This window comes from Rattus norvegicus, chromosome 6 (genome assembly GCF_036323735.1).
Source record: "Rattus norvegicus strain BN/NHsdMcwi chromosome 6, GRCr8, whole genome shotgun sequence".
Classification (NCBI taxonomy): Eukaryota; Metazoa; Chordata; class Mammalia; order Rodentia; family Muridae; genus Rattus; species Rattus norvegicus.
This window is the reverse complement of record NC_086024.1, coordinates 27,335,188-27,350,490: the sequence shown is the minus strand read 5'-3', so window position 1 is coordinate 27,350,490 and position 15,303 is coordinate 27,335,188. Positions and strand designations below refer to the sequence as shown.

At 47.7% G+C, this 15,303-nt stretch overlaps 1 protein-coding gene across 1 annotated transcript in view; it reads right to left on the bottom strand.

Annotated features, from left to right (window-relative positions):
• Window positions 1-6,468: 6,468 nt before the first annotated feature.
• Xdh (xanthine dehydrogenase) overlaps window positions 6,469-15,303 on the bottom strand; it is a 61,704-nt gene continuing 52,869 nt past the window's right edge. The window contains exons 29-36 of the mRNA NM_017154.2: window positions 14,971-15,099; window positions 14,329-14,403; window positions 13,072-13,124; window positions 11,085-11,199; window positions 10,259-10,324; window positions 8,978-9,166; window positions 7,382-7,555; window positions 6,469-6,697 (exon numbers count right to left, since the gene is read on the bottom strand). Coding sequence (NP_058850.2) covers window positions 6,647-6,697; window positions 7,382-7,555; window positions 8,978-9,166; window positions 10,259-10,324; window positions 11,085-11,199; window positions 13,072-13,124; window positions 14,329-14,403; window positions 14,971-15,099 — 852 coding nt within the window. The 3' untranslated portion in view covers window positions 6,469-6,646. The remainder of the gene's footprint in view (window positions 6,698-7,381; window positions 7,556-8,977; window positions 9,167-10,258; window positions 10,325-11,084; window positions 11,200-13,071; window positions 13,125-14,328; window positions 14,404-14,970; window positions 15,100-15,303) is intronic.

Below are 15,303 nucleotides of genomic sequence, written 5' to 3'. Positions count from 1 at the left end.
CCTGAGTCATTGCAACTCTGCCGGCCGGCTTCCCTACCTACCCTCAGGTAGCAGCTTGAAAGTTGGTATTTGTTCCACCACAGGCTTCAGCCACATGCCTGCCAGAGGCCCAAAGCAATAATACTGCCTGTTAGCATCCTGTCTAGGCTCCGCCCCACAGTTAGCAGGCAACAGGCTCACTATAAAAGGGGCTCTTGGCCCCTCCCCCCTCTCCTTCTTGTTCTTCTTCTGTCCTCTCCTTCCTGCTCCTCCTCTCCCCATTCCCCTCCCCCCTCTCTCCATGTGCTCATAGCCAGCCTCTACTTTCTCTCTCTCTCTCTCTCTCTCTCTCTCTCTCTCTCTCTCTCTCTCTCACACACACACACACACACACACACACACACACACACACACACACACGCACATCCTTTTAAAAAACACAATACTGCCCCAATCTTGGACTTGAACCTCCCTAACTTAATTAGATAAACTGCCTGCCGTAGTAGAAATGTGGCTCACATCTGGACAGACCACACCAGGCCAACACAATTCCATGTGAGAAAGGTTTATTGTGGGGAAAGGAGACAAAGGGGAAAAAAGAGAGAAAAGAAGGGCGAAGGTCAGGAAGGGTCAGCCTTTTATTTAGGCTGTGATGTAACCACTCGCAACAGATGTGTGGGCCCCCGTGGCCTATGGGTGACGTCACCGCCATCACCGGGTTTGGAGATGATCTGCAGCTAACTGTAAAGCTGGCTCCTGATACCAACGCTGCCTCAGGCATTTTATCATGGTTACCTGAAGATGATAGAAATGGGGAATATGACTTAGCATCCGTACGAATGCCACTTCCATAAACATCCTGACTCCTCCAACTACAGGTGAGTTTTTCTGCCTGTGACTTGTGCAGTCAACAGCTCCTGAGTGTCTCCAGTCACTGCTATAGGCTACCTGAGCTCCCTATTACTCCTGCATAGGTTATAACTCTCCTCTTGGGTTCTCTGATACTAGGAGTGATAGATGAAGCTGGTTCATCTTCGTTTTCCTTTCAGAGCACTACATAACAGCTAGTGTACAGTTGGTGCTAAATCTTTGCTGGGAGGATGGCTCACTACCTGGATGGATGGTTATTGTTTAACAAAATGAATCGCCATGACAGTTAGAAATGGAAATGCAGACGTCAGGATCTTGCAGAGGCGGGAAAGGATAGCTAACTTGCGATGAATACTGACGTGACAGACTAGAGGGAAAAAAGAACAGGAACTATAAACTCTGACTGTTGCAAAGGGATCTAAAGGTGCTTGGAATTTTAGCGCTTAGGTACCGGGTCGTAAGACGTAGATCGATAGATAAGAGAAATACGGCTGCGTGTCGGAATAAAGGGTTATGACGTCAGATGGGCGAGGCTGATGGACTCCTTGTCCAGTCTCGTCTGTGTCACTTAGCTGTGGGGAGACGAGAGGCAGTCTTCCTCCTACGCCAGTGTACTGGGAAAAATCACAGGATGAGACACGATCATCGTTCACTGTCGTGTATGACACGTGACCATCCAGCACTGTGTCATGTATGTTGGCGTGTAACGATAGAAGCCGGTCTCGCCTGTTCGAGGCCCCATGCTCGCCTGTCCCCCATGGCTCCACACCTCCTGATGCTCATTAGTGTGCCTTGGTAACTCTGAGGACTCTGCTGCCTTCAGAGCGTGTTTGGCAGGTGGCTGTGGAGGTGACTGTTCTGGAGGTCGAACCCAAGGCCTTATGCATGCTAGGTAAGTGCTGCACTGAGTTACACATCCCAGTCACCAAAATGCTCCTCAACCTCATGCACTCCTCACAACAGCCAGGCAGCCTGGGGAGCTCACATTACTATTTTACATGTGAATAGAATGAGACTTAGGTGAGCAAAATAAACGACTGAGAGAGAAAGGAGGGGAAGAAAAAAAGGCTTGGGCAGGCTGAGGGTATTTGTTTCAGACACCTGAGAGCCAGCAGAGTCTCCCTGTGCCACTGTGTCAGCCTATCCCAGGCAGAAAGCAAGACAAAGAAGTGCCCACAGGGGTGTCTCTGCCTAGGAGGGTAACTGAAATTTCACTACCTAGTCAGAACGCAGGAACTCACACATGGGCTGGTTCAACAACACTCATTGATAGTTCGTGCATTCAGACCATCGGCCAAACAGGGAACCCAAGCACAGGTCACTCAGATTGATGGAGGAACGTGTCAGAACAAGGACAATCCCAAGATGAGAACCTTTGGTCTTGCTTCTGTTCACAGAGCCCCAGGAGAGAAAGGACTGCTACTTTCCACCATACTGAAAGGGGGAAGGGACAGGCTGGAGCAGAAGACCCAGGGCATTCCTCATGGGAAACACTGGAGCAAGTGGCCTCCTACAGTGTGAGCTCCTCTTCCCATTGGGGTGATACTAAACCCTCCAGGTGGTCATCCTGGGTGAACCCAGGGTCATACTAAACCCTCCAGATGGGCGACCTCACTCTACCATGATCTATTGGTCCCCTTGCTGTGCCACTGCAGGAGTGCTCCTGACCCTGGTCTTGTACCTCTCACTGTCCTGAGGCCTCAAGTTGACTTGACCGCAGCTGCCCAAGCAGATCTTTTGGTCTGGATCTCCAAATGGTCTTCATGAGTCCCCCTCCTTCCCTCCCTGGTTGGAGAGCTACTTTACCACCACCCCACACACATGTACATACTCTCCTCTCTTTGTCAAGGACAATACACAGCCTTCTGGCTTCAAAGGAAACCTCTGGGCAACCTCTCAAATGTAATACTCTGCTGTACTCCTCTGATGTGGATGATAAGCTACAGGAGGCAGAAGCAGTTTCCCACCACTGCCTCACACAGTCCCTTTTATGTGACAGTTTGGCACCTTGCTTTCAGAACAAGATGGTATTCTTGCACTCATGCTTTCCTCTCCACTTGCGAGGTAAGAAAGAGTTAGAATCTTGTTCCCAGAGCCCGGGCACAGAGGCAGGGAAATCAAACATTCCCGTTGACCATAGCTTGGTCCCTCACCTCTTCTGCAAGCATGGTAAACCAGGTCCTGGTCACCTCCCAGCTCTCAGAGGGGAGGCTGCAGAAGAGGTAACCCACCTAATGTTTTATTGCGAAAGCAGGAATGTGGAGCCGAGAGGCTGTGTTGTAAGGCTGGTCCTGACATTAAATGTCTGTGGGAATCTAGACAAGCTGGCTACTCCCCTCCCCCAACCCCCTCTCCCAATCGCCCACCCCCGTGAGTTCACATTTCTCATCTCAGAAGCAAATGAGTAGAACCCTGTGGTCCCCAAGTTCCTTCCAGCTTTAGGATGCTGAGTTGGTCTTGGGGATTGTATGCAAGGCCAGGGCCTTGGAAGTTCAAGGACAGGGATGACGTCAGAATCCCTTTGGGCAGGAGGCTGTCACTTCCACCTCTGTCAATGGCTGCTTTGTTTCAGGTGACTGGACAGTCACAGAGTCTGTCTTCCAAATTAGGGACATGTCCTTCTCTACCTCAGGATAGAGACAAAACAAAAGCGCAGCTTCCTGGGTCTGGGGCCATCAGGCCAATCTCAGGCCTCAGCGGTTCAAGGAAGCTGCATGATCCAAAACAGGCAGTGCGTGCCTTCCACATGCCCTGTCAGCTAAAGATAAAAATACCAGGCTCAGGGATGTTCCCAGTCATAAATCAATCAGCCAGAACTATTTCTGTTCTTATCTTTTGCCCAGGGTTCCTCCTTAAGAACTACCCCCTGCCCTCTCCGCTCTGCACCCCAGCCACCTTACCCTCGAGGATTCCCAGCTTCCCTTACTACAAGTTGCTACCGTATCCATGCCAATATGGAGTCCTCACCCCCACTGCAAGTGGCAGGGATTCTGACGCCACCTTCCTTAGCCTCCATCATCTGCCCAGCAGGGGTCCACCCTGATAATCAGATTGGTTCCCTCCATGGTATGTCAGGTCTCTCAGCCTTTTAGGCAGAGGAGGTGCCCCTGGATTACGGTGGGTTCCTAGGAATAAGCGGTCTTGACTAAGCCCCCTCGCCACCGCCATGGCGACTGAGGCTTGTCATTCGTGTGCTTACAGGGATTAGAGTACCTGCCCCTTAGGGCCACTTGGAGGATTAAATGAGGCTCTGTAGATAAAGCATTAAATTTGGCACACGGCATATTGCAGATGTTCAAAAAACAAGAATTGCCTTCCCCTGCTAACCTCCCATCTGGCTCTCATCCTCCCTCGGCTGACCCACGTCTTGAAAAAGCTCCTTTGAGAAGATTTTGTCAGCCTGTCAGGTTCAAATCCAGCTCCCGGGGAGGCCCTTGAGGATATCTGATCTACTCCTAGATCCTAAATCAGTATCCTAGTAATAACCACAGATGCCATGTGGCTGGGCCATCTGGAGACTCCTGCCTTATCCTCGGGCTTCTACCGCCCTCTAGAGGCTGAAGTGCCACACTGCAGTCAATATTCGCTAGGCCCAGAAAGCCGGAGAGACTTGTGGCACACTGTACGAGACACCAGGCAAGGCAAGATAATCTGAGAAAGTCAACACTTCAGAGCAGCATGGAGATCTCCAGTCCACAAAACACTTTCTGGGTGAGTTCCCATGAACAATCTGTTTGTGCGTCAGCCTCAGCACACAAGGGAACCCCCAGTCATTCGTTGTTCACTCAGTAGAACCTCATTAATGAATGGTAAACCTCAGGTCCCACCTTACAACCGTCCAGAAAGTCATCTGAAACGGGTCTGTATAGCTCCGTGTAAATACCAGCTCAGTGTTGAAAGCATTGGCAACCTCAGCCACGATGTGATGTAAGAACAACAAACCTAGACTACACTGAAAGGTGTTTGTAGGCGGGATTGCTCCATAATAAAATGCTAACATTCACACAGCCCCAGGCTCTGTACCAACATCTCATAGATGGGACAAGGTGGCAGATGCCTATAATCCTAACAATTGAGAAACAGAGGCATGGAGATTACAAGTTAAAGGCTATGTTCAAGGCTCCTAGCACGTTTTCCTTTCGCCTGGCGCCATCCACCAAATGTAAAACAGAGGGACTTCCCAAAGTGATACTGAGGACCATAGATTCCCTCTACTACTGCAGTTCTCAACCTATGGGTCATGAGCCCTTAGGGGGTTGCATATCAGATATCCTGCATATCAGATGTATACATTGCAATCTTAACAGTAGCAAAATGACAGTAGCCATGAAAATAATTTTACAGTCGGGAGTCACCACAACTGTTGAAGGCTATGTTCAGCTATACAACAAGTATGAAGCTAGCCTGGGGTCTTATCTACAAAAGATGGGGGAGGGGAGAGAAGGAGGAAAGGAGGGAAATGAAAAGAAAAAAGGGAATATGGTAAGTGTGTGTGTGTGTGTGTGAATGTGTGTGTAAACGTATACATGCTCAATCGTTTTAGAAATAAGTGACTAGCTGCAATGCGGAAGATGCTAACATTTGATGGGAGAGAGCCCATAAGCATCTCTCACGTGTTGAACAGCTAACAGACACATTTATTAGTACATCAGACATAACCAACCGCACTGTCTCTGCCTATTCTCTTTCCATGGCCAGACGTGCAGGCTGTGTCTTGAAAGGGAGTACCTGACCTCCCCCCCTACACTGTCTCTTCAGTCCTGTGCTGTGCCGTAACCTCCTGCCTGGGCACTGAAGGAGGAGGCTTGTCTCTCCTGCTCTCCTTACGAACTGAGAGCAAATGGAAGAAGACTCTACGCAGGGTTCATTAGGCCCAGACGTTGCATAAGAGCGAAGGGGGCCAAGTCTTTGATGGCTGCAGCTCCCTTATGTAACTGGAGTTTTTGGGTCATGTATTTATAGACTTAGAGCAGGGGAAGATCTCGGCGATTATTGTAGTCTAAGTCTTTCATTTCCCAAATAAAAATGCATCACAGGAAGAGAAGGCATCTGAAGGGCACACATTTGAAGTCAAACTCGGGCTTTCCCCTCTTGGCTGATACTGATTTTAGTATCACAACTCCTAGGTGAAAATTATCCTAAGGGAATGTCTTAAACAGAATCTTACACATACATAGATGGGGGAGAGAGGAGACCCAGCACGAGGTGGGTACTCAATGATTGAATCGGCTGGAGTTTTGCACCAGAGAATAATCTAACCTTAATAGCTCAACGACACTGGACGTGGCCTTGATTTCACTTCATTTTTATTGCCTTCCATGATGCAAACGTAGGTGGAGGTTTTTATGTCCCTCTGCTGTCTCGCTGAAAACTATGAGTGTGACTCTGGGGTTAAAGCATGGCACTTTGAGTGACTTGAGCGATGTAAGCTTTCTGAATATGGCATGCAGATCTAGAGGAACTTTGGTTTAAGATTCAGGAGGTGTGTGAGGATTCTGGTTACATACACCATTGAGTGAGTAGGGACATAACACAAATGCTTCCTAAACTCATTTCAAACACGTGGTCAAAGTGGACTCGAAATCATCCAAGCTGCTGATTCGCCCCTTAGGCCAACAGCTCCCCATTTGCTTATTGGTTTGTTTGCAGCTCTTATTTGGATCAAAATTGTCCATCTTCTTGAAAATGTCATCCTGCTGAGTCCCACGCGGCATGCGGAAATCTGGATACTACAGGATGTGCTTGTGGCTCCAAGGAATCCTTGCTGCGGTACAAACCACTGCTGGAGACCTTCTCTTCAGATCCTCACAGACCAGGATTTACAGTTTTCTGGTACTCCAGTGACACACTAGGAAGAAATGAAAGAATTCTCATTGCTATGGTTTCTTTCTGGTGTCTCTCCCACTCTGTCCCATACACACCACAAACAACACCATGCCAAGACCAGATCCCCATTTTACAGTCTCAGCTATGGATCATCCCTTAAGTTCCTAGACCTTCCTTTATTTTAACTGAGCACTTCCCATGTAGCACCCAGTCTAGTAGCACTCGTGGTCCTTAGAAAGCACAAATGTGTGGCATCAATTGTCCATGCAAACCCACCATGGGGGGGGCTTTTTAATTGCTGGAATGCTGTTGTAGAGAAAAGACTCTTCCAGGTTGGGACTATTTGCAGGTCTCTTTAAATGATTGAGTTCTGCATCCCATTCCTTGAAAAAGCTAACTTTGCAACCAGCCCATAGGTACCACTCTTGTTAAAGATATAGATAAGGCTTGGGTAACCATCAGCAACGGTAGCGTGGAGGGATCTGGGTTGTAGGAATGAAGTGGCACAGCTATGGGAGCTTCACCTCATAAGGCAAGCTCTTCAGTTCTCACCTCTGAGCTAAAGCTATCGGCAGGCACAAGAACGACTTGCGTGGGAATCTACCTGTCTCCTTCACTCTTAGCATAAAGGTCTGGGCGACAGATTTTCCTGACATGAGCACCTATCCCCCCTAGGGTGGAGGAAGAGTTGGTTAAAGTATCCTACCAGGGTGGTGAACTGGTCCACACAGGCGTTTCGGATCTTCTCCGGAGTGGCAGGGCTGTCTAGCTGGAAAAGTTGTTTTGCGTTATCTCCGTGCTGAGCTCGAGCTGCACGAATGGCATCTTTGATGGCAAAGAAGATAGAGGAAGCCAGGAAAAGAGGTGGCTCCCCAACAGCCTGAATAGACAGAGAGTAGAGAATCAACCAGAGTGGCTCCTGACTTTGCATCATCACACAGACCCAGCAGGCCAGGCTATGAGCCCTGCACTGAGATAGCAAGTGATGCCCTTGGACAACGCCACCCAGCACTACTGGAACCACAGCGGATAAGCCAAAAAGAGGCAGCTAAGACTAATAAAAGCCTGAGAAACTACTTCTTAAATGCTTGATCTCCATGTGATTCCTTTTAGCTCGTACTATGTAATTTTCTCTGACAATACCATAAGGTGCACATTAAATAATTATATGATAGACCTTTGAAAGTTATATTAAGTAATCATGACGGAGACATGGTTTGGCTATGAAGCCCTGCCTGGCCTTGGGATTCACTATGTTAACCCAGGTTGACCTTGAACTTTCAGAACATTGTCCTATCTCAGCTTCTGAAGTACCAGGATTGCAGGCGTGCACCACCACGCCTGGCTACTGTTCTACAGATCAAAAATTTGACATAAGTTTTAGCCTCTCCCTCAGTTGCTGGCTCAGGGGAATAGTCTATCTGCAGCCTCGACAGCATTGCTAAATACGCACTGTAATTACATGTACAGATCTGCTAGGATTACAGGCAGCTCCTAATCGAGGTTGACTTTCCTTCCCCAAGAGGCATAAAAGGAAGACCGCCTGCATCAGAATCACCGAATTAAAATATGGCTCTGCCTCCTTAAACTACAGACTTAAAATATCTGGGGTTATGATCCCCCGAGATACGTTTTTCTCAAGAGTCAAGGGTCATGTGTGACCCTAACACATGGTACTTTGTAAGAACCCTACCTACCCTCAACAGCAGAGTGAACCATGACGTGAGCAAATACTTCATCGGCTACAAGCCATGGTTTTCCTTCCTCAGAGACACAGGCCTACACTGACAAGCTAGGTTGATTCTCAACCATGGTCTGTGCTTTTTATGGACAGGAATAAAGAAAGCTCTCTGTGCACAATTCCCTAGGCTTGTTAGTTCAGTTTTAGAGTTGGACCTCAACAACTAGAGGTGGTGACAGAATGTGTTGGAAGATGCTCCCCTCCTCTGCAGTGAATCTGCATGTTCTCAAAAGAACACAGAGATACTGTATCTATAAGATCGTCTCTGAGGATCAAGGACCAGGATGCATGACAGAGAGGAGCATAGATCAGACTTGGAGCTATAGGATTTGCTTAAGGAATCTCTCAGAGGCTCTCTTCTGTCAATATGATCAAGATGTGTTCTTCTCAGCCCAATTCCATCTGTTCTCAGCTCTGCTGCCTTACCAAGGCCACTGCCAATTCCTCTTCCTTCTTTTGGAGGAACCCCTTGCAGACCTATCAGGCGGGTGACTGAAACTCTTTATCACCCGCAGTGGTCTCCCATCCTGGAGGAGAGAAGGCAGCACATAGCCACAGTACCTTGGATGCATAGATGGCCCTCTTGTTGGGGCAGTCCCGGAGTAGGGATACTCTGAACTCAATGGGGATGCTACCAAACGCAGGGATTTTGTAGGTACTGGGGCCACGAGTATGCAGGCTCCCCTCAGGGGAGTAGTGCAGCTCCTCCATAGTGAAGAGACCAAGGCCCTGGACAAATGCCCCCTCTACCTGCAGGACAGAAGGTGACAATGGTTACCACCTCCCCTCCAGTCCCCAGGACAAATACTGATAACTACAGTGGATGTGAAACGACCTACAGTGGGGCCTAAAATAACCTTCAAATTCCTGCCTGGCTCTTGCCACAGTACCAAGGCATCCCTATTGGCCTGTCACTGGACTTGGTCTCATAAAGAACATGCCTCTGCTCAGAACATGTTGGCAGAGTGGTAGGTACCATTACTCACTAAAACCTGCCACTATGCAGATGGAGATGTTGTTTCTAACCAACATCCAGGAAACAGGCTCATAGAGGAATTTCTGGAGTAGTAAACCCTGTGAGATTTACCTCCAGCCTTGCTGGGCTCCCACTCCTGTCTGTCTTCTGGGAGGATGTGTCCCCACTATGGCTTATAATCTAGTGCACCTTCTACACTATGCTGGTCCCCATCTGTTCTCCCATCCCTTATTCTGAAGAGTGACATGTGGCACTGCAAGGGTTGAGCAAACACAAGAGGGTGCTGTTGATAATCTTTGTGTCCATAGTACTTGACGCAATGCCTGCCTTCAGAGGGCATTTCCAAAGTGTTGTGGGGTGTGTGTGTGTGTGTGTGTGTGTGTGTGTGTGTGTGTGTGTATGTTTGCATGTGTGTGTATGTGTGTGTGTATGAGTGTGTGTGTATGAGTGTTTGTGTGTGTGTATATGAGTGTGTGTCTCTGTGTGTGTGAGTGTGTGTATGAGTGTGTGTGTGTTTGTGTGTGTGTCTGAGTGTGTGTGTCTGAGGGTGTGTGTATATGAGTGTGTGTGTGTGTGAGTGTGTCTGTGTGTGTGTGTGTGTTACATGTGAGCATCCAATGTTTCCCCACGTACCATAATGGCTTCCCTTCCCAGGTTAATCTATATTTATTTGTTTTCTGCTTTGAGAGTTGGATGAATGATCGTCTCTTATTCAGAATGAGGTTCCAGAAGTACTATTCTCTGTCCTGTTTAAAAACGATGACATGCTGTGTAGCTGGTGACCTTCAGTTCAGTACGCAGGGTGGCAGTGGGCACACTGCTGGCCTATTTATTCTGTTACTACCCTGTCCTCCCATAGACCTTACTTGTCCAATATCAATGGCAGGATTCAAGCTGGAACCAACATCCATGACGATATCCGTACGGAGATTCTGTGGATAGAAAACAGTTCGAGAAGAACAGAATACCTGAAATCCCACAGTGTGTATTAATAAATCCCAATCCAAATACCACTTTCTCAAACATGGAGCCCTGAGCAGGTTGAAACAGGAGTTTCCAGCACACCTGGACTGACACTATCAAACCGACATTTGAGATCTTAGCAGCTAAGTAAAAGACAGGTGCGAGCTGATCTGGGAACACATCCACACATGAGTGGTAGGAAAAGGTCTGTAGGAACTGGGGCTTTGAACCTGAGTCTGGACAGATCAGTGAGAAGCAGTCAACAAAGTATATTGTGGCTGAATCCAAAGCATGCTGGTTTTATAGAACCTATAGGGTATTAGCCACATTATTAAATAGCCAAGGGGCTGAAGGTATAATTTAGCTGGTAGACTGCTGGCCTTGTATGCACGAGTCCCTGGATTTCCTCCCCCAAATAAGAAAAAGCTAAAAGTAGATGACCAAAAAAAAGACAGGAAGAAGATATTTGTGTCACAGAAAATTATCTTCAGTTAGCAGAAGTGGTCGTTTATGGAGCTCAGCCCCACACACTCCCACAAGTCAGCTTTTGCTAGTCAAATGGCTGGGGCAGAAGCTATGAGGCTCCTCTCCAGCCTTCATGGACCAATCCCCTACCTCTGGTGTAAGGCTTGTTTCCTAACCAGAGAGCAAGCCTGGGCCAGCCATTCAGACTGCAATTCAATTGTTTCTCTTCTCTCTTAGGCTAACAGCGAGCAAATGTCTTCTTACCTTATGATCCCCTGTTAAGCAGTCAATTTCTACTTCAGAGCAAGCCACCCCATAACTGAAATAGTGGAAGGGATTTCCGGAGTTTGTCTCAAAGCTGTAGCCAAGGTTGGGTGTCCTGGAAGAGAAAAGAGAAAAGGGTTTATGTGTGGTAGATAAACCTACCCCTTCCCATATACGCTTTGCTCCATAAACCTGTAAGTCCTTAAAGGTCTTACTTTCCACTCTCCGCCATCCTCCTCCAAAGCCTACGCATTTCAAATACTCAGAAATTTCCCTGAAAATGAGATATTCCAGAGTGTTCTGCTTCTGTTTCATTTTTCCAAAGAGAACAGTGCAAGTATTCTAAACAACCTGGCAGCACTTAGCAGAAGCATGTTGCTTTCTGCACCGAAGTCATAACAGCAACAGATGTGCTAGGACTTGTGGAGGATGTGGGAATCACTCCCTAAAAGAGCGAGCGAGTGAGTGAGTGAGTGAGTGAGCGAGCGAGTGAGCGAGCAAGTGAGCCAGAATCCTAGGTCCTCAGCAATGCGGCTCAGAATGGGATGGACAGCACTGGACTGTTCTCACAAGCTCACCTCTCACCTTTCCTCAGGTGAAAAGTCACCAGAGCAGGGCTCATAGCAACCTGGGTGCAACCCCAAGCAGCCACTCTCCATCCCCTGGCCCCTTGGGAACTTCAACAAGTGATTTGAGAAAAAACGTTATTCAGGGATACAAATGCTGTGCCTGTGTTTCCTTTTCAGAGACTGAGTGCCCTGTACAACTGCCATAATGGATGAACCCTATAAACCTGTACTCACACTCCCCAGAGGTTAAAGGAGGTCATCCCTGTGAAATTATATATTGTACATACATTCACTATATAATGCATGTTTATGTGACTATATATAATACACACACACAGTATGATACTTAGAAATAATGTGAGCTGATATGATCAGAACTCACCCTCAAGCCAAACAAACACAGGCTGAGGGACAAGACTCAACCCCGGAGAAACTTCACTGTCTTTGAACTTTATTTAGGTGATTGTGGTGGTTTGAATTGGTTTATCCCCCATAGACTCATGTTCTTGAATGCCTGGGCATAGGGAGTGGCACTATTAGGAGGTGTGTGTGTGTGTGTGTGTGTGTGTGTGTGTGTGTGTAGTTCATGACAACCACATATTCATTTTAAAATATTTTAAAAACAAACTTGAAAAGCTTTAAGTTAGATTTCCCAGAAACATGGTGATGGCTAATTTTAATTGTCAGCTTGATACCATCTGGAATCACCTAGATGGAGTCTTGGTGAGGAACTTTTTAGATTGCTCTGGCCTGTGGACATATCTATGAGGGATTTTCTTGGTTTTGGTTAATTAGAGTTGAAAATCCATCATGAATGTGAACATCATGGTGTCATGGGTTGGGCTCTGGACCACATGTGAGGAAAGGAGGGGAGCTGAGTGTAGGCAAACATGCTTCTCTGCTCCTGACAGGATGTGCTGTGACCCAGTCACTCAAGCTCCTGCTACTGCAGCGACAGATCAGAACCTAGGATTATGAGCTAAACCCTTTCTCCCATACAGCATTCTTGTCAGGGCATTTTGTCATAGCAATGGGGCAGTAACTGCAATCGATTCTTTTTATAACTCCAGATTCGAATGGGAGGGGTTTCTAGCTAATTACCCAATGACACGATTTTAAGACTACGGAATGTGTGTGTTCCCTTCTACGCCTCGCTGCACTAATAAAGTTCCACCATTCCCTGTATGTTGTAAGAAGATCACAGACTCTAAATCTTCCTGTTCCCCTGAGGGAAAGTCAGTAGGAAGAAATCCAGTGTTCTGCACAAGGAAACACACAGGTTGCCCAAACACCTGTCATGGGGCATCTCAGTGCCTTATCCTGCAGAATGTGGGACAGCTGCTATTTTTCTGGCCACAGGCTAACCAGCATCAGAGCTGTCAGTACACGGGAATGGGCAGAGAGAGGATCATACTCACTTATAAAATCCAGTCGCGGACAAACTCACTGCGCTCGTATAGGCGTCCATCACCTGAGGAAGACAATGGCCATCAGGAAGGGACAACTGTGGTTTCTAAAGACCCGGCCCATTGCTAAGCTATCATTAGTCCCATATTTCAGATGAGAACTAAAGGCTTGGAGAAAACAGCTTTTGACCTAGGTTCTATACTAAGCATATGATATAATACATACATTGGTGACTGTGGGTTACTTCTCTGTGTTTCCTGCTTATAATGGGTCCTGCACTACACAGCTGATAGCACAGGGTTGAGTGAAAGAAAATTATTATCAAGGCTTTTATGAAAATATTCCAATTGCCTGACAAATCTATGCACACACCACCAGAATTAAATTAGAGTTGAGCAGTCTTCTTCATGCATGTGGTACTTAAGGACAGGAGTGTGGAAAGGGAAGTTGAGACCAGACAGGGTGTGGAAAAGGAGTAGACATGACACAGCTTGTTTTCTCTGAGTCCCATTTTGTTACTTCTCTCTCTCCTTGGTCCTTCCCGTGTGTGTGTGTGTGTGTGTGTGTGTGTGTGTGTGTGTGTGTGTGTGTGTGTGTGTGGTGTTGCACTGCTAGAAATTGAACCTAGGACCTTGCGTATGCCAGGTAACTGTTCTACATTGAGCTATATGCCCATCCCTTGACTTCTTGAGACAGTGTCTTTCTACATAGCTCAGGCTGGCCTCTGATTCATATCCCCTCTGCCTCTACCTACAGGCCTGCAATACCTCTGAGAAGTGTTTGCATGCCGACATCTAGTCTAGAAAGAATCCAGACAACTAGGGTCATTCTGACTGGGGTTTTCTGTTCTATCACTCCTAGCATCTAATGGGACATCTAAGTCTCTCAGGAATGACATTTCAGTTGCCCCGGACTGGAAAGTTGAGTAAGAGGAGGGACTGTCGGGAAGGCCCTCAGAGACATGGAGTTTTAAGAAAACATACCTCACGGGGCCTCCTGACATATGTGAGGATCCATACCTGAGTGAGCCAAGTCATCAAATGGAGGTGCTTAAGGCGGACAATCCATCCTTTAAGGCTTGGGGAGGCCAGAGCCCTGATCTCCACAAGCATGAGCTTGTTCCTGCCCTGTGACTCAGACAGAGCTCACCATCGACATGTAGGTGACTGAGTCATTGTCTCCTACATATGTTGGGTAGGGACAAAAGTCCTGCTGTAGCTGATGTACTTCTCCTTTTCAAAAAGCAGCTTGGACCAGCTTGGACTTACCCATGCCTCCCAGGGGCCGTTGGGTTTCTTCTTCTTGAAAGGTTCCAGCCTTTTCAGTATGGTCTGGCATGCTTCCTGGAGGAACCCCACCAGACCCCAGACACATCAGTGATCTGCCCTCCGTACCATGACACCCAAGTTACCTGCACAGCTCAGTGACCCGCAGTGCTGCCTCCAAGCAATGCAGATGACGCTCACAGTGGGCCCTTGTCTAGAGAGCCCTTCTGACACTATAGAGAGGTAGCTTCTCCTAGCACGCTCCTTGTTTGAGGACAACCCTCATGTGAGAAAGAAGCAAGTAGCTGGGAGCCAGTTGATTCCATAGTCAATTATCAATTGTAATCCACTGTCTGTGGCCAGTTCCAGCCCTGGGTAGTATACCTTCCCAGAAGCCACTGCTTTCATTCCAATCTCCTGCACACTCTGGACCCAGCTTTCCGGGCTTTGATAAGACATGATTAGGCCAGAGTTTCGCTATTAGCTGGCCATAAGAAGGAAGAGCATCCTCCTCGGTAGCAGAATGAAGTCATGACCGTAGCCAAAGACCCTATTACAGACCATCAAGGGAACCTCTTGAGACCCCCCCCCCCAAACCCAGAGCCCATCTCTAGCTTCTCAGGCTCCTCGAGGCTCCTCACTTACATAAACAGCCTGTCCATTGAGGTCAGCACTGGCAGAGGCAGCTGTGGGAGAAGTGTTGGGGACGGTGTTAGTGCTTGTCTCACTTATATGAATCTTGGAGGTGGGGATTTTCAGAGCTCTGCTGGCCACCTGCAACAAAGGAGACATCGCTCTCTAGGAAAGAGGTTATCATGGAACTTGGCTGCCCCTCTTCCTCGGGGTGAAGTTCAGTTTTTACTGACAGAGGCAAAACAAAAAGTCAATCTTGTGAGCTCTATTCTGTTGATCCCGGAATGTTCTCACCCCTGGCTGAGTTTGAAGGGGAACCTCTTGTACAGTCTGGTTGGCTAAGAC